Source organism: Scyliorhinus torazame, chromosome 15, assembly GCF_047496885.1.
Source record: "Scyliorhinus torazame isolate Kashiwa2021f chromosome 15, sScyTor2.1, whole genome shotgun sequence".
Classification (NCBI taxonomy): Eukaryota; Metazoa; Chordata; class Chondrichthyes; order Carcharhiniformes; family Scyliorhinidae; genus Scyliorhinus; species Scyliorhinus torazame.
Window position 1 is genome coordinate 133775740 of NC_092721.1, and position 21055 is coordinate 133796794.

Sequence of the window (21055 nt, forward strand, 5' to 3'; positions counted from 1 at the left end):
ATGGGGATATATTTGACATATATATCCAGGATCTTGGCTCAGCAACAATGAGGGAATGGGGATATATTTCTAAGTTAAGATGGTGTGTGGTTGGATGGGAGCTTCTAGGTGGTGGTGACACATGTGTCCGTTGCCCTTCTCTTTCTTGATAGTTGTGTGTTTGGAAGGTGCTGTCTCAGGTGAGTTGGTGAATTTCTGCAGTGTATATTGTAAATGGTACACATTACTGTCACTCCGCCGATGGTGACAGAAATGAATGTCTGTGGATGGGGTTCCAATCAAACAGGCTGCTTTATCCTGGATGGTACCAATCTTCTTCGATGCTGTTGGAGTTTCACTCAGCCAGACAAGTGGAAAGTATTCCATCACAGTCATGCCTCAGGTGAGTTACTTGCTTCAGGATTCCTAACTTCTGATCTGCTCTTGTAGCCACAATCTTTGTAAGGTGAGTCCAGTTGAATTTCTGGTGAATGGTAACCCCCAGGATGTTAATATTGGGGGGGATTCAGCGATGGTAATGCCATTGAATGTCAAGAGGAGAAGATTAAATTCTCGGTGGAGATGGCCTGTTTATCAGCCCAAGCCAGGATATTGCCCAAGTCATGCTGCATTTGAACATGGATTGCTTCAGTATCTGAGAAGTTGTGAATGGTACTGAACATTGTGCAATCTTATCTGTAAATATCCACACTTTATTAACATTATGTGGGTATTTTTTATTTTCTTTCTACACTTCTGTTTATTATAAAATTACTGGAGATGGGAGGGAACAGACTACAACTGGCTGGGTGATTGGAAACAGGAGGTGATGAAACCTCCAGGAATATGTCAAACCCTAGCTCTGATGGATTCCCTGTCATATCAGCTGCTGCTAATACTGCATAATAGTTGAGAAGCAGATTAGCTGACAGGATTCTGTAAATGTCTGATATATCACACTAGGACATTCTGAGTCTTGCTGGAAAATGATTCTGATGTAAATTACAAAAAATCTATTTTTTGATATTTAATACTGTGCATTTTTGTTTCTAAAATTCAAAAGGCAGATTTCAGCATGGATTAGCATGCAATTTTTAAAAGCTTAGGTTGTTGACACATTTTGTATTTATTGAACGGAAGTATTTGTTGTCTGCATGTGGTTTTGTTTTTAATTTATTTTTATTGTTTGGCTGCAGGATGTTGGTTCAACTGTGTCTGTACATTTACTGCAAATGTCTGTGGCGTTTTCTCAAATTTGCCTTACGAAAAATAACAGGAAAATGTGAACTGCAGAGAATCTGCTACAGCAGGAAGCCTGGAGCTCAAAGAACATTGAAAATAGGTAGGTTTCAAACTCCAAGGTTTTCTTTTTTTTTGCCCTTTTCCACTGGATAGCACATTTCAGCTGAGAAAAAAGGCTGATGACGAGCTTCCATGTTCTTCTAATGTCCTGTTGATCATAAATTATTGGGGAGATATGTCTCCCACATCCCAAGTAGCATCTTGATTGTTTACAGCTGACTTGTTCTTTGCACTTCCTGTAGTGAAAATATTGGTACCACTTGGTACCTGCTACCTGATAAGTAAACTCATTATTGAAGGAATTGTAAGATGCAAAATCCATCTTTGCACTCACTCCTGCTATACTATTCAAACTGCCTTTAAATTTCAACTAATTATATACTATGGTTATGTAATAAAATATTGTTTTTTTTAAATCGCCACCTGTTTTGACCTACATGACTGCTATTAATTCCATTCTCAGTTGACTGAAGCTGCTGGTACAAGTTTAGTGGTGGCCATTATCAGTGTAATATGAAAGGATCCTCAGCTGTAGCCAAGAAAAACTATATGGAGATTTGGGACATATTTTTATGGCAGCCACTTCTGGGTTTTTCAGCCTTAAAGGTTTCAAAGTCAAAGTTTTACTGCTGTTAATTATGCATTTTCTAATCATTCCTGATGCTTCTACCTTCCTCTTCAAAGATCCTACCCATTCGGCCACCCTGCTGAATTCTCTGCCTCCATGTTGACAAGCTGTCACTTGGGAAGCATGTATTGCACTGATAGGTCACTAACCAGTTTAAAATGAGGATCTCAAACCGAAAGTGGATCAGGTCCAATGCAGACATCTTTGACTGGTAGTCATTTATGACTCACTCGCACAGTCTGCACTTCACATTAAAATTGTTCCCATGTTGCCCCTCTGTATTGCCTTGACACTACTTGAATTACATTTCTGATTAAATGTTATTTCCAAATTTTTATGCTAGTAATTAAGAATCAGTACTGAAAATAAGCAAGACAGTATCTTGCAAGTCAGTGCATTATTTTCAAGCCTATTGTGCCCATCACATTTTGTTTTCAATAATAATTCAGCACCCGTGGCAGGCATGTGAGCATTTACCAACTCCAATAATTAGACCAGAGTGAAGTGCAGTGAATTATTTATTTATTCCATATGCTTTCAATTTAGAGCATTTAAAATTCCAGAAATCCAGCAACATTCAGCAATTTCAGAAAAATAATGTCTGTATTTTTCAATCTTTTTCTTAACTTCTCTCATTTGGAATGTTTTTGGACAATTTGCTAAAGGTAAACCCATTTGAAAAAGAGGAGCCAGTTTGGTTTTCAAGGTTTACAAATGCTGCTTTCAATTGTCTATACCACTAAACTACCCTGCAACTGAATTAATGAAAAATCTATCTCTACTTTTACACATTTGTATAAAGGACATTATATGCTGGCATGTACAGCTAATTCTGTTGCTGATCATGATTGTTAACTAAGCTGCTGGTAATAATTATTATTGTGTAGGTCAATCTGTATGGGAGATGGAGATGTAAGCATCATTAGAGGTACATTGCTACACAACAAGTGTTCATAAAACCAGTTTTAAATCCATGATTGCATACTGCAAACCTATATTTATTGTGAGGAAAAATACTTTTGAAAAGCCTTTGTTAACAGGTCACATATGCAAAGAACTAGTTTCTGGGAGATTGTCTGCGGTAACTTCAGAAAACTTGCGGGATAGCATAAGCAGTTGGCTGTGTGAAGTTAAAGTGGGAGAGATCCCCACTCAGGTTTCAAACCAAGATATTTAATGCTTAACTGGTACATGTTGACCATATTACTGTTATGTTCATAGAATCATAGAATTTACAGTGCAGAAAAAGGCCATTCGGCCCATCAAGTCTGCACTAGTCCTTGGAAAGAGCACCCTACCTAAGCCCATATCTCCACTATCCCAGTAACCCCATCTAACCTTTTTTTGGACACTAAGGGCTATTTAGCATAGCCAATCCACCTAACCTGCACATATTTGGACTGTGGGAGAAAACCAGAGCACCCGGAGGAAACCCACACAGACACTGGGAGAATGTGCAGACTCCGCACAGTCAGTGACCGAAGCCGGGAATCGAACCTGGGACCCTGGAGCTGTGAAGCAATGTTCTCAGCTTTAAAATTGATAAGGATTAAAATTTAAAACATAGATAATATATATATTTTAATGAAATTATACCTGCACATATTACCTGTCACAATTTCTCATTATGAATTCCTATACCCTGATTTATAAAAATCTTTATTGTCACAAGTAGGCTTACATTAACACTGCAATGAAGTTACTGTGGAAAGCCCCAAGTCGCCACATTCTGGCGCCTGTTCGGGTACACAAAGGGAGAATTCAGAATGTTCAATTCACCTAACACCACGTCTTTCGGGACTTGTGGGAGGAAACCGGAGCACCCGGAGGAAACCCACGCAGACAAGGGAAAACGTGCAGACTCCACACATACAGTGACCCAAGCTGGGAATCAAACCTGGGACCCTGCCACTGTGAAGCAACAGTGCTAGCTACTGTGCCGCCCATTTATAACAGAAACATCCAATGTTAATTCTGTTATTTTAGAGTTTCTGTGAAGTTTCTGTCAATGTTACAGTTGAAAATTGTAAGAACGTCTAGAATTTCTTTGAACGTCATTCAATACAATTAAGGGGGTTTTAATATATCAGTACTGCAGCACCATGAATATCATTAAGTGCACCCTATATCTAAGGGAATTCTGCTGGTCCATCAATGTTGGTTGCTCACTCTTACTACTTGGCAGGTCTGTTGAGAAGGTGATGAATTGAGATGCCTGTCAGAACAGGACAAGCACGACCATCTTGATACAAGCGTGCATAGCAGATTGTCATGATTGAGATCACCCAAGGCTATGCAGAATAATCCAGATGTATAAAAATGGGAATTTCTACCTCTTTGTCTGCTTATTAATTTTTTACAACCAGCCATAAAGCAGAATAATGATTGTGATACATTTTCAGTTGTTTTATAGCACTTGAAATTAAATTTAAATACAGTGTAAAATTCTTGTTTTTTCCTAAAAGAATACTGGCAATCTACTTGGTTCTGTCAAGTTGACAAATATGTCAAGAAAGAAGGCGGTACTTCCATGACTCCACATGTTATTTCTCAAATGTAACAGCAACTGCATTCTGAAACTAATTGCACTGTTCTGGCATATATTGCAGTGGAAGGATGGGAGCCAATAGCAGCAAATATGTTATGAAACATTACTAATACAATGACAGCCAGTTTAAGCTGAAGGAAATGCAGATTAGCATCTCCATCATTCTTGCTCAGTATGAATTGTGAGTATATGTATCTGCACTGTAGAATAATTTGATTTTGTTATTTTCTTGCCAGAGTCATCATTAAAGTCCTCCAGGAATGAAGTAAGTAGAATACTTTGCATTCAGTGCATTATTATTAATGTGTAAACTATTTCTTGGTATGAAATCTTAGGACTAGGAGTCAGTTTTGTCATTCAACGAGACCTATGACAACTGCAAGTGACTGTGTTTGCCTTGTCCCTTAATAGCTTTGCTTAATAAAAATCTTTAAACTCAGACTTAAAATTAACAATTGGTCAAGCATCAATTACCAATTGTCAAAGAGCGTTTTGTTTCCAAATTGTACTCCTAAAAGTTCTCATTTTTAGATTATGCCACAAATCAGGGAAACTGTTTCTCTCTATTTACACTATCTGCTCCCCTTAATACCTTAAACTTTTAAAATCAAATTACCCATTACCTTCTACATTTCAGAAAAGCAACCATAGTTTGTATAAGCTGTCCTTGTAATTTAAATTGTGTGACTCCAGGAGCTGGATTCTCATCCGAGAATTTGGCAAATTCCCAGCTTGTTCCCTCCCCCCGTATCAGGAGAAAGTGCCCGCAAGGATGGGACTTTCATTGTAGAGGTGCAGGCTGCAGACAGACCAGCCAATCCGGGAAAAAGTTCAAGAGGTAGCCACAGGGGCTGCCAGGTACAGAGGCAGGCTGTTCACAAAGCCCATCTCGGTAGTGTGGGACTTAGAATAAAAGCATGAAAAGCCCTACAGCGTTCACCTATGGCCCCCTGTGGCCCCTTATGATCCTCATGCCCTCATTTCACCCCATGACAAGCTATGGCACTTGAATGCCAATTCAACCATTATACATTGTATAGAACTAATTAACCCTATAGTGACAGTAATATGTGTAAAATAAAAAGATTTTTAAAAGTCATTCATTGATAATTTTCCACTTAAAAAAACCTTTACTACAGTAATTCAGCCAATCTTTAAAGTATCAAAAGCAGAAAATGATAGCACTTCAACCTCTTTGTCTTGTGTAAATCAACACTGTGCGATTGACAGCATAGATCAGAGAAACAGAGCTGCCAATCAAGCAATGTTTTCCCTGGGGCTCCGGTGTTCCAGTAGTTCTAGCTCTCAATCAAGCCTTAGATGTAATCTGAATGCTGAATGCTGTCATCCTGAGAGAGGAAGGTGACTCTTGTTCTGTGAAGATACTGCCACACCCCTTGGGGCAATCTCTTAACAATCATATTAATATATTGGACAGATTGCTGGCCTGCTGTGACACCCTGCAATGGCACTTTGAACACTGATAAACACAGCCATAATGACATCTGTCTGAGCTCAGATCACTTCAATATGAGCTTTCAAGGCAACACTCAAACTCTCATTGGAGACTGGTAGTTCTACAATGAAAGCTGCGATATCGACCAATTCTAATGAATGACTTTTTAAAATCTTTTTATTTTACACATATTACTGTCACTGTAGGGTTAATTAGTTCTATACAATGTATAATGGTTGAATTGGCATTCAAGGGTGTTCACAAACTGGCCACCACTTGCATACTTGAAAGGATGGACTCCAAGCTGTGCACAAGGCCCTGTGCTAAGTTAATGCTAGACCCCTCCATGTTTCTTGCAGGCTTTCTGGAGGCTTCCTAATGCACCAAGTATTTACTGAGTGCAGCCATAGCAATCTTAAACATCAAAATTATCATCTGACTGTTCTGCAACAGAATGTTTGTGCAACCCTGACCTCCAGTAAGCTGATACCTGTAATAGCCTTGCCTCTAGTTCTATCTGTTGTGCTCTTGTGCTTGGTGTTTTACTATGTGCAGATCCCACCTCTAATCTATTATCTAAGATAGGTGAACTATCAGTATATGAGCTAGTGGCTGCAATTATGAAATCAAGTGACAGTGTGTCTTCACCATCATTCTCTCTGTCTTCCTACACTGCCTGGCCAAGTTCCAATTTTGAGGTATCTGAAAGGAAAATAGGAGAAAGGTTGTGCTGAGAGGAGGAGTTTCTAAGTAATAGGTACATGCCAAAACCATCTGCAGCTTAAGTCAAGCGATTCTAGGAGGAGAAGAAAGTGGGGTGTGAGGAGGATTAGGAATGAGGATACTGGGCGGCACGGTGCAACAGTGGTTAGCACTGCTGTCTCACGGCACCGAGGACTCTGGTTTGATCCCAGTCCCAGGTTACTGTCTGTGTGGAGTTTGCACATGCCCTCATGTCTGCATGGGTCTCACGCCCACAACCCAAAGATGTGCAGGGTAGGTGAATTGGCCACGTTAAATTACCCCCTAATTGGAAAAGAAAAACTGGGTACTCTAAATTCATTGATGCTCAGCGCCTGAAGGTAAGGGAATCCTGCCACGTTTCTTCCTTGCTACCTTCGGTTGTATGCCATCTTCTGTAAGATAGAGAGAAATAGGTCAGTCAGTGACATGCAATTTGTTTTGGTGATGGAGCTGTCATGATGGAATAGCTGTGTTACGATCAGAGTTGATGTTATAACTGGACAGGGAGATACCAGAAAGGAACCCTGGCTCAAAAGATTGTAACTTTTATTTATTTTTATGAAACATGGAGTAGTAGAGTTATAGGACTGCTAATTAGTTTTAACAACAAGAGAAAAGAAACATTAAACATGAAAAATTTGGGTAATGCTACAATACTCCTTTACTCCTCCCCCTCCCCCCATCCATAGCTTAACAAATACACACAAATGATTAAATGAACACTGATTACAACGTATATCTTTAAAAATATATATATATTTTATTAAAGTTTTTCGATCAAACAAAAATTTCCCATTTTACAACTTTGTAATAATATATACATTAATCGTTTTTTAAATAAATAATATGCTAACTAACGGCAACTGCCAACAACAAAATAAGAAACAACAGAAATAATAACTAAAATAGTAACTTTGTGAAATCAAATATAAATAACTAATATATAAACACACACATAAAACCCCTGAAGACCCAAATGAGCCCTCCCCCCCCCCCCCCCCCCCCCCTCCCCCCCTCTCCTCCCCCCTGGGCTGCTGCTGCTGCCTTTCCTATTTTCCCTTATCGCTCTGCGAGATAGTCGAGGAACGGTTGCCACCGCCCGGTGAACCCCTGAGCCGAACCTCTTAATGCATATTTTATCCGCTCCAGTTTTATAAACCCTGCCATGTCGTTGATCCAGGCCTCCACACCCGGGGGCTTAGCTTCTTTCCACATAAGTAGAATCCTTCGCCGGACTACTAGGGACGCAAAGGCCAACACGTCGGCCTCTCTCGCCTCCTGCACTCCCGGCTCATCTGCAACCCCAAATATAGCCAACCCCCAGCTTGGTTTGACCCGGACCCCCACCACCTTCGAGATCACTTTTGCCACACCCACCCAGAACCCATGCAATACCGGACATGACCAAAACATGTGGGTGTGGTTCGCCGGGCTTCCCGCGCATCTCCCGCACCTATCTTCAACTCCAAAAAACCTACTCAGCCTTGCTCCCGTCATATGCGCCCTGTGTAGAACCTTGAATTGTATCAGACTGAGCCTGGCACACGAGGACAAAGAGTTTACCCTACTTAGGGCATCTGCCCACAGCCCCTCCTCAATCTCTTCCCCCAGCTCCTCCTCCCATTTTCCCTTCAGCTCCTCTACCATCGTCTCCCCCTCGTCTCTCATTTCCCTATATATATCTGACACCCTACCATCACCCACCCATGCCCCCAAAATCACTCTGTCCTGGATCTCTTGCGCCGGGAGCTGCGGAAATTCCCTCACCTGTTGCCTCACAAATGCCCTCACTTGCATGTAGCGAAATGCATTCCCAGGTGGCAATCCATATTTTTCTGTCAGTGCTCCCAGACTCGCGAACGTCCCGTCTAAGAACAAGTCCTGCAATTTCGCAATTCCTGCTCGCTGCCAAGATTTAAATCCCCTATCTATCCTTCCCGGGACAAACCTATGGTTGTTCCTTATCGGGGACCACACTGAGGCACCCGTCACTCCCTTATGTCGTCTCCACTGCCCCCAAATTTTCAGAGTTGCCACCATTACTGGGTTTGTGGTGTATTTTTTCGGGGAGAACGGTTACGGCGCCGTCGCCAGTGCTTTTAAGCTAGTTCGCCTACAGGACGCCATCTCCAGTCTTTTCCACGCCGCTCCTTCCCCTTCCCTCATCCACTTACATATCATTGACACGTTGGCGGCTCAATAATAATCACTTAGACTCGGCAGTGCCAGTCCCCCCCTGTCCCTACTGCGCTGCAGGAACCCCCTCTTTACTCTTGGGGTCTTTCCAGCCCACACAAAGCTCATAATACTCTTGTCCACCTTCTTGAAAAAGGCCTTTGTAATCAGTACAGGGAGGCACTGGAACACCAAAAGAAACCTCGGAAGGACCACCATTTTAATCGCCTGCACCCTGCCCGCCAATGACAGGGGCGCCATGTCCCACCTCCTAAAGTCCTCTTCCATCTGCTCTACCAGTCGTGCCAAGTTAAGCTTATGCAAGGTTCCCCAGTTCCTGGCCACCTGGATCCCTAAATACCTGAAATCTCTTCTTACCCTCCTCAACGGTAAATCGTCTATTCCCCTGCCCTGTTCCCCGGGGTGCATCACAAACAGTTCACTCTTCCCCATATTCAATTTATATCCTGAAAATTCTCCAAACTCCCTGAGTATCTGCATTATCTCAGGCATCCCCTCCACTGGGTCCGCGACATACAACAAATAATCATCCGCGTATAATGACACCCGATGCTCTTCTCCTCCTCTACGTACCCCCCTCCACTTCCTCGAGCCCCTCACCGCTATGGCCAATGGCTCAATTGCCAATGCACCACCCCAGGGACACAGTCCTCTATCCTCGTCGCCATCACCTTGGCCAAAAGCTTGGCATCTACGTTCAAGAGGGAAATAGGCCTGTATGACCTGCACTGCAGCGGGTCTTTGTCTCTTTTCAGGATCAGCGATATCTTCGGGGGTAGTGTCCCCCTTTCCCTAGCTTCATTAAAGGTTCTCGTCAGAAGTGGGGCCAGCAGGTCCACGTATTTCCTATAGAACTCCACCGGGAACCCATCCGGTCCCGGGGCCTTCCCTGCCTGCATGTTCCCAATTCCTTTTACCACCACCTCCACCTCAATCTGCGCTCCCAGTCCTGTCATGTCCTGTTCCTCAACCTTCGGGAACTCCAGCTGGTCGAGGAAACGCATCATTCCCTCTTTCCCTTCCGGGGGTTGAGCCTTATATAGCCTCTCGTAAAATACCTTAAACACCCCGTTCACCCTCTCCGCTCCCCGTTCCACCTTTCCCTCCTCGTCTCTAACCCCTCCGATCTCTCTCGCCGCCCCCCTCTTCCTAAGTTGTTGGGCCAGAAGCCGGCTCGCCTTCTCTCCATATTCATACTGCACTCCCTGTGCCTTCCTCCATTGTGCCTCCGCCTTACCCGTGGTCAACAAGTCAAAGTCCATGTGCAATCTCCGTCTTTCCCTGTATAGCCCTTCATCTGGAGCCTCCGCATATTGCCTCTCCACCCTCAAAATCTCCCCCAACAATCTCTCCCTTTCTTTACCCTCTTGTTTCCCCTTATGGGCTCTTATGGAGATCAGCTCCCCTCTAACCACCGCCTTCAGCGCCTCCCAGACCGCTCCCACCTGGACCTCTCCGTCATCATTGATCTCTAGGTACCTTTCAATACATCCCCTCACCCTTACACATACCCACTCGTCCGCCAACAGTCCCATATCTAATCTCCAGAGTGGGCGCTGCTCCTTTTCCTCTCCTACTTCCAGATCTACCCAATGTGGAGCATGATCTGAAATGGCTATAGCCGAATACTCCGTTCCTGCCACCTTCGGGATCAGCGCCCTTCCCAGGACAAAGAAGTCTATCCGGGAGTACACTTTGTGGACATGTGAGAAGATGGAAAACTCTTTACTCCTTGGTCTAGTAAATCTCCAGGGATCCACTCCTCCCATCTGCTCCATAAAGCCCTTAAGCACCTTGGCCGCTGCCGGCCTCCTCCCGGTCCTAGATCTGGACCGGTCCAGCCCTGGGTCCAGCACCGTGTTGAAGTCCCCCCCCCCATTACCAACTTTCCCATCTCCAGGTCCGGGATGCGCCCCAACATACGCTTCAAAAAGTTTGCATCATCCCAGTTCGGGGCATATACGTTCACCAGCACCACCGCCTCACCTTGCAATCTGCCACTCACCATCACGTATCTACCCCCACTGTCCACCACTGTGGTCTTCGCCTCAAACAATACCCGTTTCCCCACCAGTATTGCCACCCCTCTATTTTTCGCATCCAAGCCCGAGTGGAATACCTGTCCCACCCATCCTTTCCTTAATCTGACCTGATCCGCCAGTTTCAGGTGCGTCTCCTGAAGCATGACCACGTCTGCCTTTAGCTTCTTTAGGTGCGCAAATACCCTTGCCCTCTTAATCGGCCCATTCAACCCTCTCACGTTCCACGTGATCAACCGGGTTGGGGGCTCTTTACCCCCCCCCCCCCCCCTCTCGTCGACTAGCCATCCCCTTTTTTAAACCAGCTCCTCACCCACTTATCCCCCGGACGGTGCCCTCCCGTCCCGACCACCCCATCCCGTAACAGCTCCCCCATCCCCTTAGCAGCAGCAACCCAGTTAACCACCCCCCCCCCCACCCCACCCCGGCTAGATCCCCCTCTAGCTTAGTTGCTCCCCCCATATTGCTTCCGGAAGTCAGCAAACTCTGGCTGATCTCAGCTTCCCCCGTTTATCCTTAGCCTCCCATTATGTGAGGCCCCCTCCTTCCTGCGCCCCCTTTTCCTGCCACAATTTCCATAGCGCGGGAACAAAGCCTGCGCTTCCCTCTCGGCCCCGCCCCTGATGGCGCAGCTCCCTCTCTCCTTCCCCTTCCCCTTCCCCACCGGCGCCCACATTTCTTCGTGTGTGTCCCCTTCGAGGGGAAAGAAAATTTCCCCCCATCTGATTCACAGTCTCTTGCCACCACCTCGCTACTTCATTTCAAACACTCTTTCTGAAATCTAGTCCAACTTCTCCTCTTCAATAAATGTCCACGCCTCCTCTACCGTCTCGAAGTAGTGGTGTTTACCCTGGTGTGTAACCCACAGTCTTGCCGGCTGCAACATTCCGAATTTCACTTTCCTCTTGTGGAGCACCGCCTTGGCCCGATTGAAACTCGCCCTCCTTCTTGCCACCTCCGCACTCCAATCCTGATACACGCGGATCACCGCGTTCTCCCACCTGCTGCTCCGTGTCTTTTTCGCCCATCTCAGGACCATCTCCCTGTCCTTGTAGCGGTGGAACCTCACCACTATTGCTCAAGGTATTTCTCCTGCCTTTGGTCTTCTCACGAGGACTCGGTACGCTCCCTCCACTTCCAGGGGGCCCGTCGGGGCCTCAGCTCCCATTAAGGTATGGAGCATTGTGCTCACATACGCCCCAACATCCACTCCCTCTGCCCCTTCGGGAAGACCCAAGATACTTAAGTTCTTCCTCCTCGAGCTATTTTCCAGGGCTTCCAGTCTCTCCATACACCTCTTATGCAGTGCCTCGTGTTTCTCCGTCTTCACCACCAAGCCCTGTATCTCGTTTTCGGCAGCTTTTGCCTTCACTCCACGGAGCTCCATCTCTTGGGTCTTCTGCGCATCCTTTAACCCCTCAATCGCCTGCAGCATCAGCGCCAGCACCTCCTTCTTGAGCTCCTCCACACATCGCCGGAGGAACTCCTGCTGTTCCAGGCCCCATACCAACTGGCCACCCTCCGCCGCCATCTTGCTTCTCACTTCCCTTCTTTGCCGCTGCTTCAGAGGATCCTCCACAATCTGGCCACTATTATCTCTTCTATCCATTCACATCCGGGGGGACTCCCTTCTATGTCGCCTCACAGTGGGTTTAGCCTTCGGAAATTGCCGTTGGGGCTCCCGATTCAGAGCCCAAAAGTCCGTTAAAACGGGAGGTGCCGAAACGTGCGACTTAGCTGGTCATCGCCGCACCCGGAAGTCTACAATGTATATGTTAAGCTACAACAATCTGAGTAACACAACATCCCTTTAACCACAAGATGGCTGTGGTCAAACACGCTCTACTCTGAACCTCAAGTGAATGTCTGTGGATTTATCCTTCGAATCCCCCCAGATGATGAGAGTTTCCAAACTCCACTCCCCCAAAAAACACGCTTTAAAATCTCCTTTCACAGTAATGCTTTTCATAAGCAGTTTGCACTCTGGAATCCGGTCCAGGTTTTCCAAATGCTCTTTTAAACAATGTTTCTGCTCCACCTTTAACAATGGATCCAGTATCCAGGTTTTACATCACATCCTTTAGCATTTTTTTTGTCCTGGCTGCTGCACAGACTGTTCACAATGATTTAACTCGATTCCCAGATTCTATTGAAGTGGCATCAAACTTTTGATTTACCAATACAAATATAAATCCCTTAAATTACCTCTTGTTTTCCTAACAGCTGACAGTATGTGCAAGCTGTGAAGTGAGGCTTGCAAACATGCAAGAGAGGGTGGGTTTAAGCATATGCATGTTCTGTGTGTTTTGAGTGATAAATATTACATAAAGATGAGTGGTAGAGATGTGGTCATTTGAACAGTGACTGAAGCTAATTGTGGATTTGGTAGAATATGGCATACGAAGATGCAATAATTGACTTTGTCCACTTAAGTGAAGCCATTCAACTTCTCACAACACTGTTTCCAGGTTCTTGGGATGAGGCTCCTGGCCTTGACCTCTGTGATTATTCCAGTGCCTTTTCAGTGTGTGACTCGAGCGCTTCCAAACCCCTGTGGTAGACGCTGACTCTCTGTGTTTCCACCGTATCAGGAGTACTTGGAGGTCCCCACCTTCTTGTTGAGCCATTCGTTTCCCTTTCCCAGATCAAATTTGGTTGCAAAACAACTCCCAGCACCTGCTTCAGCCACCGTGCACCTCCATAAGAGGTACAAGCTAGGTTTAAGTAATGGTGAATAATGTCAATTTTGGGTCCCATGTTGGTGGATGTAGCGCATTAACAGTGCATTTAGTGCTGGGTACGCACAGCAATCATGTAAATAAACAGGCAGCATAAAGATGCCATGGAACCTAAATTATATCTAATGGTCAAGGGTTAATTGCACATTATAATCCCTGTGCTCATTTTCATGGACTACTGGTTTTCATATACCAAGAAAATTTGCAAACAACATAAGAGCAGGAAGTGTAAAGACTGTCTCTTCTCTGCTCCTCATTTACCACTTCACTGGTTGCCTATTCACCACTTGCCTTATTTCTAGCCGTGTTCATGCTCCCCTGTCCATCTTTGCTGCTCCACCCTTTTGTTTGCTAGTTGCTTGTCATGCATTACTCATACTACTCATCTTGAATCTGTTAGATTATCTATCTTAATGCTTTCAAACTGAAACTATTAGTAACCAAGCCTTAGCTGGATATCGGGTCCCGCTGGCATAGTTTGGACACTCCAGGGCAGTCTTATTTTATTTTATTGGTCAAAACTTCATAATAGTCAGAGGCATGTAAGCAGATACCATTAAGTAAGCTTTTTGTTTTCTAAGTTCAGCATCAGTGTTGGGGCGGACGGTGGCACAGTGGTTAGCACTGGTGCCTCACAGCACCAGGGACCTGAGTTCGATTCCGACCTCGGGTGACTGTGTGGAGTTTGCACGTCTTCCCTGTGTCTGCATGGGTTTCCTCCGGGAGCTCCGGTTTCCTCACAGAGTCCAAAGATGTGCAGGTCAGGTTGATTGGCCATGCTAAATTACCCCTTAGTGTCCAAAGGTTGGGTGGGGTACAAGGGATTAGCTAGAGCCATTCAAAGGGTCGGTGCAGACTCGATGGGTCGAATGGCCTCCTGCACTGTAGGGATTCTATGAATGTCAACATTAATTTTGAAATATCTTTTAATTTATGTATCCTACTGAAAACTAAACAAGTGTATTGTAGCGTGTGTGATATAAGGTTTGCTTAAAATTTTAATTTGTATTTTTGCTTATAGTTTGCGATATATTTTTGGTTGTACGTCTTCAATCTATTCTCTTTCCGTCTGGCAGCTGCTCCAGTCTGCTGTGATCACCCACATGGATGATATCGAGAGGATTGTGGATAACATCATGCAACTGAAAAAAATTAATCCTGACACCAATCCACAGTAATGGAATTTGGATTTATACCGTGCACTTTCTATGATCTTTTAGCACACTTGATGATATACAAGTACAAAATCATATACTTGATATATACCAGTGATTATCCTCACACACACTGTTCCATACCATCTGCCACTACATATTACTTGCCATGGAAATGAATCTGTCCTGGATTGAATTTCAGGTTATAACCATTCAACACTGAACATGAAATTGTGCTGCAAATCACAGTCTTCAATTTGTTGAAGACTTTTGAGGTGTTTATGCCAATCCAGCAGAGTAGATCTGTTTACTGGGAAATGAGACAACCTCAAACATACAAAATAAATGCTAGGGGTTAACCAAAGAAGGTAGTGGGGCCATGGAGGGGCAGATGCTTTCCCATGGTTCCAATTTAGGATAAGCTTTTTTGTAATTCCAAAGGGTGTGCTCATATCACATGTTAAACATTAATTCTTTATACAATATATTGGCAATTGACAATCTCATGGCAATCCATGCGGGTAATCAAAATCAATTTACATGTTCTTGGTAAAGCAGTGTTATGCCTTCATGAAAGAGAGGAGGCTGTTGGAGTGATATGGAGATGGGGTAGAAAAAGGAGGGAGGAGCGAGAAGGGAAAAGAAAACATGAGATGTGTGGGGAAGAAGGAATGGAGGAAAATGGAAGGAAAAGAAGCAATTAATTTGTAGCCCTGTCTATTATTCTAAACAGATGCTGATTGGCTTTTATACATACATATATTTTACCCAAGCAATTTTATCCTTACCATTTGAACAACATTGAGTTCCATTTTAAAGGCGCATATTAACTCTGCAATAACAGCTCATTTGACTGATGGTTCCAAGTTGGCACTGGAGCGTGGCGACTCTCTGCAAGCCCTCATAGAGTCATAGAAGTTTACAGCATGGAAACAGGCCCTTCAGCCCAGCTTGTCCATGCCGCCCAATTTTTACCACTGAGCTAGTCCCAATTGCCCGCATTCGGTCCCGATCCCTACCCATTTGGCTGTCTAAATGCTTTTCAAAAGGCAAAATTGGACCCGCCTCTACTACTGCCCCTAGCAGCTCGTTCCAGACACTCACCACCCTCTGTGTGAATAAATTGCCCCTCTGGACCCTTTTGTATCTCTCCCCCCCTCACCTTAAACCTATGCTATCTCACAGTCCAAGTTAAAGACACAAAAATGCCCATCAAGTTTGAGATTGTGGGACAGAAGCGTTCGTCATTATTAGGTGTACAGGCATGCAAGCTACTGCAGCTGGTGAAACAAATTCACAGCAGTGTGAAAATTTCAGCAAATGCAAAAGACCAAATTGATGACATCATTGACCAGTTTCCACATGTGTTTCAAAGAATAGGTACGTTACCATTCAAGTACAAAATACAGTTTAAGCAGAATGCCAAGCCAGTTATTCACCCACCAAGGAGGGTACCAGCTCCCTTAAGGGAATGCTTGAAACTTTAATTTAACCACATGTAGCAGCTGGGGATCACCGAACCCACTGACTGGTATGCATTAAGAAACCAAATGGAGATCTCAGACTCTGCATTGATCCGAAAGATCTCAATCAAAATATAAAAAGGGAACATTAACCCCAATTTGCAAACGAGAAGTGAAATGGCACACACCAGAATTTTTAAGAAACTAGATGCCTCTAGAGGATTTTGGCAACTGAAACTTGAAGCCAGCAGAAAGTTATGTACTTTCAACACTCCATATGGAAGGTACTGTTTTAATTGAATGCCTTTTGGTATAATATCAGCTTCAGAGATATTTTATTGAGCGATGGAACAAATGATAGAAGGTTTTGAAGTGAATGTTGACGATATCATAATTTGGTCAGCAACTCAATAAGAACACAATGCAAGACTTGTCGAACAATGCAAGTTTGGTTAAAACTTAATCGAACCAAATGTCAATTTGGTATATCCAAACGCACATTTTTGGGTGACCAGATTTCAGCTCAAGGTGTGTAGCTAGACACCGAGAAGGTTGAAGTCATCAACAAAATGTCTTCACCTAAAGACAAGAAAGCGGTTCTTCAACTACTAGGCGTGGTGAACTTTCCGTGAAAGATCAAGATCGTTCTGAACTTATCATCACGCGATCCTCTTCCTACATCTCTCATAACCGTACTAACCTTTCTATGTATTTACATTGTGTTTTTATGTATATCTATGTTTTTTCATGTAACAATAATCTTCATTAGTATCACAAGTAGGCTTACATTAACGCTGCAATGAAGCTTCTCATGTGAAAAGCTTCTAGTCGCCACACTACGGTGCCTGTTTGGGTACACTGAGGGAGAATTCAGAATGTCCAATTCACCTAACAAGCACATCTTTCAGGACTTGTGGGAGGAAACCCATGCAGACGTGGGGAGAATGTGCAGACTTCGCACTGACAGTGACCCAAGCCGGTCCCTGGCGCTTTGAAGCAACAGTGCTAACCACTGTGCTACCATGTCGCTGTGTAGAATGATCTGTCTGAACTGCACGCAGAACAATACTTTTCACTTTACCTTGGTACACGTGACAATAAAATAAATCCACTTTAGAGTGTATATGTTTATATTTTTTATAAATTTAGAGTACCCAATACATTTTTTCCAATTAAGGGGCAATTTAGCGTGGCAAATCCACCTAGCCTGCACATCTTTTTGGGTTGTGGGGGCGAAACCCACGCAAACACGGGGATAGATTGTATATGTTAATGGGTGATTCGAGCATGGAGGATATCACAGCCAAACTGGATCCTGCACTAGTCTTCCTTTGCCCAGAAACACTAGTGAGTAGGAATCTCAGGTTATGAACTGTGGCTGAATTTGTTTCCTTCCTTAACTCGGGGCTTGATTTTAATCCCAAACTCCCCTCAGCTTCCACATTCCCACTACAAGCACAACAGACAGGAGAGGGATGGGGGTGCGTGGAGGGGGGCGGGGGTTACATTTAACTGCAGTGGGTTTTGAGGCATCTGAGTAACCCACTCAGGAGAGGAAGAACAATAATTTATAATGAGCAAGAAATGGATGAGGTAAGGGATTAACATCTTGATTTAAGATCCCATCACATTTCCAGCTGCCATAATAAGGCAATTGGTGAGGCCCATACTGAAGGCAGGTCGGTTCACTTAAAATGCCAAATTGTGACCCGATCGCATAATAGTAGCACAATGTGCTATTAACATCAAGCTAGGAAGAGAGCTGCACTGTCTGCTGCCTAACAGCACAAAAAGGAATAGCATATGTATAAATACTATTTCTGTTTCTCAATATGAACAACCTGAAACTGCTATTTTGTTCTGCCAAGGTTTGGGATTTCTCTGCAAGCCTGTCTCCTACAGATTGTAGGATATAGAACACTGATTGCAGAAGTTGAAAGACTCCGCAGAGATCAGTATGATTCTGAAAACCCGCACCATGAAGAAACGCTGTTGAAGGTCAGTGGATAGAGCAATAGCAGATCATTGAACTGCTAGAATGTTTCTGTTTGTCTGCTGTATATATCCCTGCCTTTCCCTGTAATCCTGCAAATCTTTCCTCCTCCGATAATGGTCCAGTTCTCTTTTGAAAGTGACAATTGAATCTGCCTCCACCTGTGCATTCCAATTTCTGACCACTCGCTGTTAGAAAAGGTTTTCCTCGTGTAACTATTGCTTCTTTTGCCAATCACCTTAAATTGGTGTTCTCTGGTTCTCAACCGATCCAACAATGGGAATAATTTCTCCCTATTTACTCTGTCTCGACTTCATGATTTTGAATTTCTCTATCGAATCTCCTCTCAGCCTTCTTTTCTTCAAGGAAACTACTCCCAAGATTATCCAAAGTATCATAGAACATAGAACAATACAGCGCAGTACAGGACCTTCGGCCCACGATGTTGCACCGAAACAAAAGCCATCTAACCTACACTATGCCATTATCATCCATATGTTTATCCAATAAACTTTTAAATGCCCTCAATGTTGGCGAGTTCACTACTGTGGCAGGTAGGGCATTCCACGGCCTCACTACTCTTTGCGTAAAGAACCTACCTCTGACCTCTGTCCTATATCTATTACCCCTCAGTTTAAAGTTACGTCCCCTCGTGCCAGCCATATCCATCCGCGGGAGAAGGCTCTCACTGTCCACCCTATCCAACCCCCTGATCATTTTGTATGCCTCTATTAAGTCTCCTCTTAACCTTCTTCTCTCCAACGAAAACAACCTCAAGTCCATCAGCCTTTCCTCATAAGATTTTCCCTCCATACCAGGCAACATCCTGGTAAATCTCCTCTGCACCCGCTCCAAAGCCTCCACGTCCTTCCTATAATGCGGTGACCAGAACTGTACGCAATACTCCAAATGCGGCCGTACCAGAGTTCTGTACAGCTGCAACATGACCTCCCGACTCCGGAACTCAATCCCTCTACCAATAAAGGCCAACACTCCATAGGCCTTCTTCACAACCCTATCAACCTGGGTGGCAACTTTCAGGGATCTATGTACATGGACACCTAGATCCCTCTGCTCATCCACACTTTCAAGAACTTTACCATTAGCCAAATATTCCGCATTCCTGTTATTCCTTCCAAAGTGAATCACCTCACACTTCTCTACATTAAACTCCATTTGCCACCTCTCGGCCCAGCTCTGCAGTTTATCTATATCCCTCTGTAATCTGCTACATCCTTCCACACTATCGACAACACCACCGACTTTAGTATCGTCTGCAAATTTACTCACCCACCCTTCTGCGCCTACCTCTAGGTCATTGATAAAAATGACAAACAGCAACGGCCCCAGAACAGATCCTTGTGGTACTCCACTTGTGACTGTACTCCATTCTGAACATTTCCCATCAACCACCACCCTCTGTCTTCTTTCAGCTAGCCAATTTCTGATCCACATCTCTAAATCACCCTCAATCCGCAGCCTCCGTATTTTTTGCAATAGCCTACCGTGGGGAACCTTATCAAACGCTTTGCTGAAATCCATATACACCACATCCATGTAACTGATTCCAGGAATGAATAACTTAATTCTTGTGAATCTTCTCTGCACCCTCCCTCAAGCATTCATGTCCTTCCAAAGTGTGTTGCTCAGAACTAGATGGAATAAAGCAGTTGAGATAAAAATCATATTTTCTACAGGTCTGTCATAACTTCCTTGCTTTTGTGCTCTCTGCCCCTATTTATAAAGCCCAGGATCCTGTATGCTATTTTTAACTATGCTCCCAATCTGCCTGCCACCTTCAATGATTTGTGCACCTGTACCTCCAGATCCCTCAGCTCCTGCACCCCTTTAGAATGGTATCCTTTATTTTTGTTACCTTTCCTCATCCTTCCAATCAAAACAAATACATTCACACTTTCTGCATTACATTTAATCTGCCACTTTTCTGCCCATTCTACCAACCTGTGTGTCCTTTTGATGTTCAACACTGTTCTTTTCACAGTTCGTGATACTTCCCAAGCCTTGTGTCATCCATAAATTTAGAAATTGTGCCCTGTACACCAAAGTCTGTGTCATTGATACATATCAAGAAAAGCAGTGGCCCTAACACTGACACGCTATAGACTATCCTCCAGTCTGAAAAACAACTATTCACCACTAATCCCGGTTTCCTGTCTCTCGGCCAATTTTGAACCCATATTGCTACTGTCCCTTTTATTCCATGAGCTCTAACTTTACACACAAATCCTTTCAGTAGCATTTATCAAAAGCCTTTTGGAAGTCCACGTGCTCCACATCCACTGTATCACCCTCAAGCAAGTTAGTTAAACATGATTCACTCTTCAGCAATTCTCAGATTTAAAATTAACAACTGATCCATCTTCAACTGCTGTTTGTGGGGGATAATTCCAAATCTCTACCACTCTGTGTGAAAAAGTGCTTCCTAACATCTCTCCTGAATGGTCTAGCCCTAATCTTTAGACTATACCCTCTAGTTTTAGAATCTCCAACTAGTGGAAATAGTTGGGCAAGTGTTTCTCTGTCCAGCGACGCCGGAATTGCGATCAGGCAGAGAATCAGTCGTCAGCCGAAAATAGAGGCCGGTGCCAGGCAACCAACGGGCTGAGAAGGAGGTGGGAAGGAGGCGCCGCATCAGGTCCCGTGTATATCGGCAGCACTTGACCTTTGAGGACCTGCCGGACTGAGCATGTCACTGACAACTACAGCCGAGCAGGGCGACCGTGTGACATCTCTGCCGATAGATGGCGCACCTGGAACTACGGGATATGGGGGTGGACACCTGCTCCTGGTGGCT

At 44.2% G+C, this 21055-nt stretch overlaps 1 protein-coding gene across 5 annotated transcripts in view; it reads left to right on the forward strand.

Moving 5' to 3' along the window:
- elmod1 (ELMO/CED-12 domain containing 1) overlaps nt 1-21055 on the forward strand; it is a 72095-nt gene that overhangs the window by 23990 nt on the left and 27050 nt on the right. For all 5 annotated transcript variants that reach the window (XM_072476765.1, XM_072476764.1, XM_072476766.1 and 2 more), the window contains 4 exons: nt 1176-1321; nt 4694-4722; nt 14707-14804; nt 18116-18245. In XM_072476765.1, coding sequence (XP_072332866.1) covers nt 1177-1321; nt 4694-4722; nt 14707-14804; nt 18116-18245 — 402 coding nt within the window. In that variant the 5' untranslated portion in view covers nt 1176. The remainder of the gene's footprint in view (nt 1-1175; nt 1322-4693; nt 4723-14706; nt 14805-18115; nt 18246-21055) is intronic.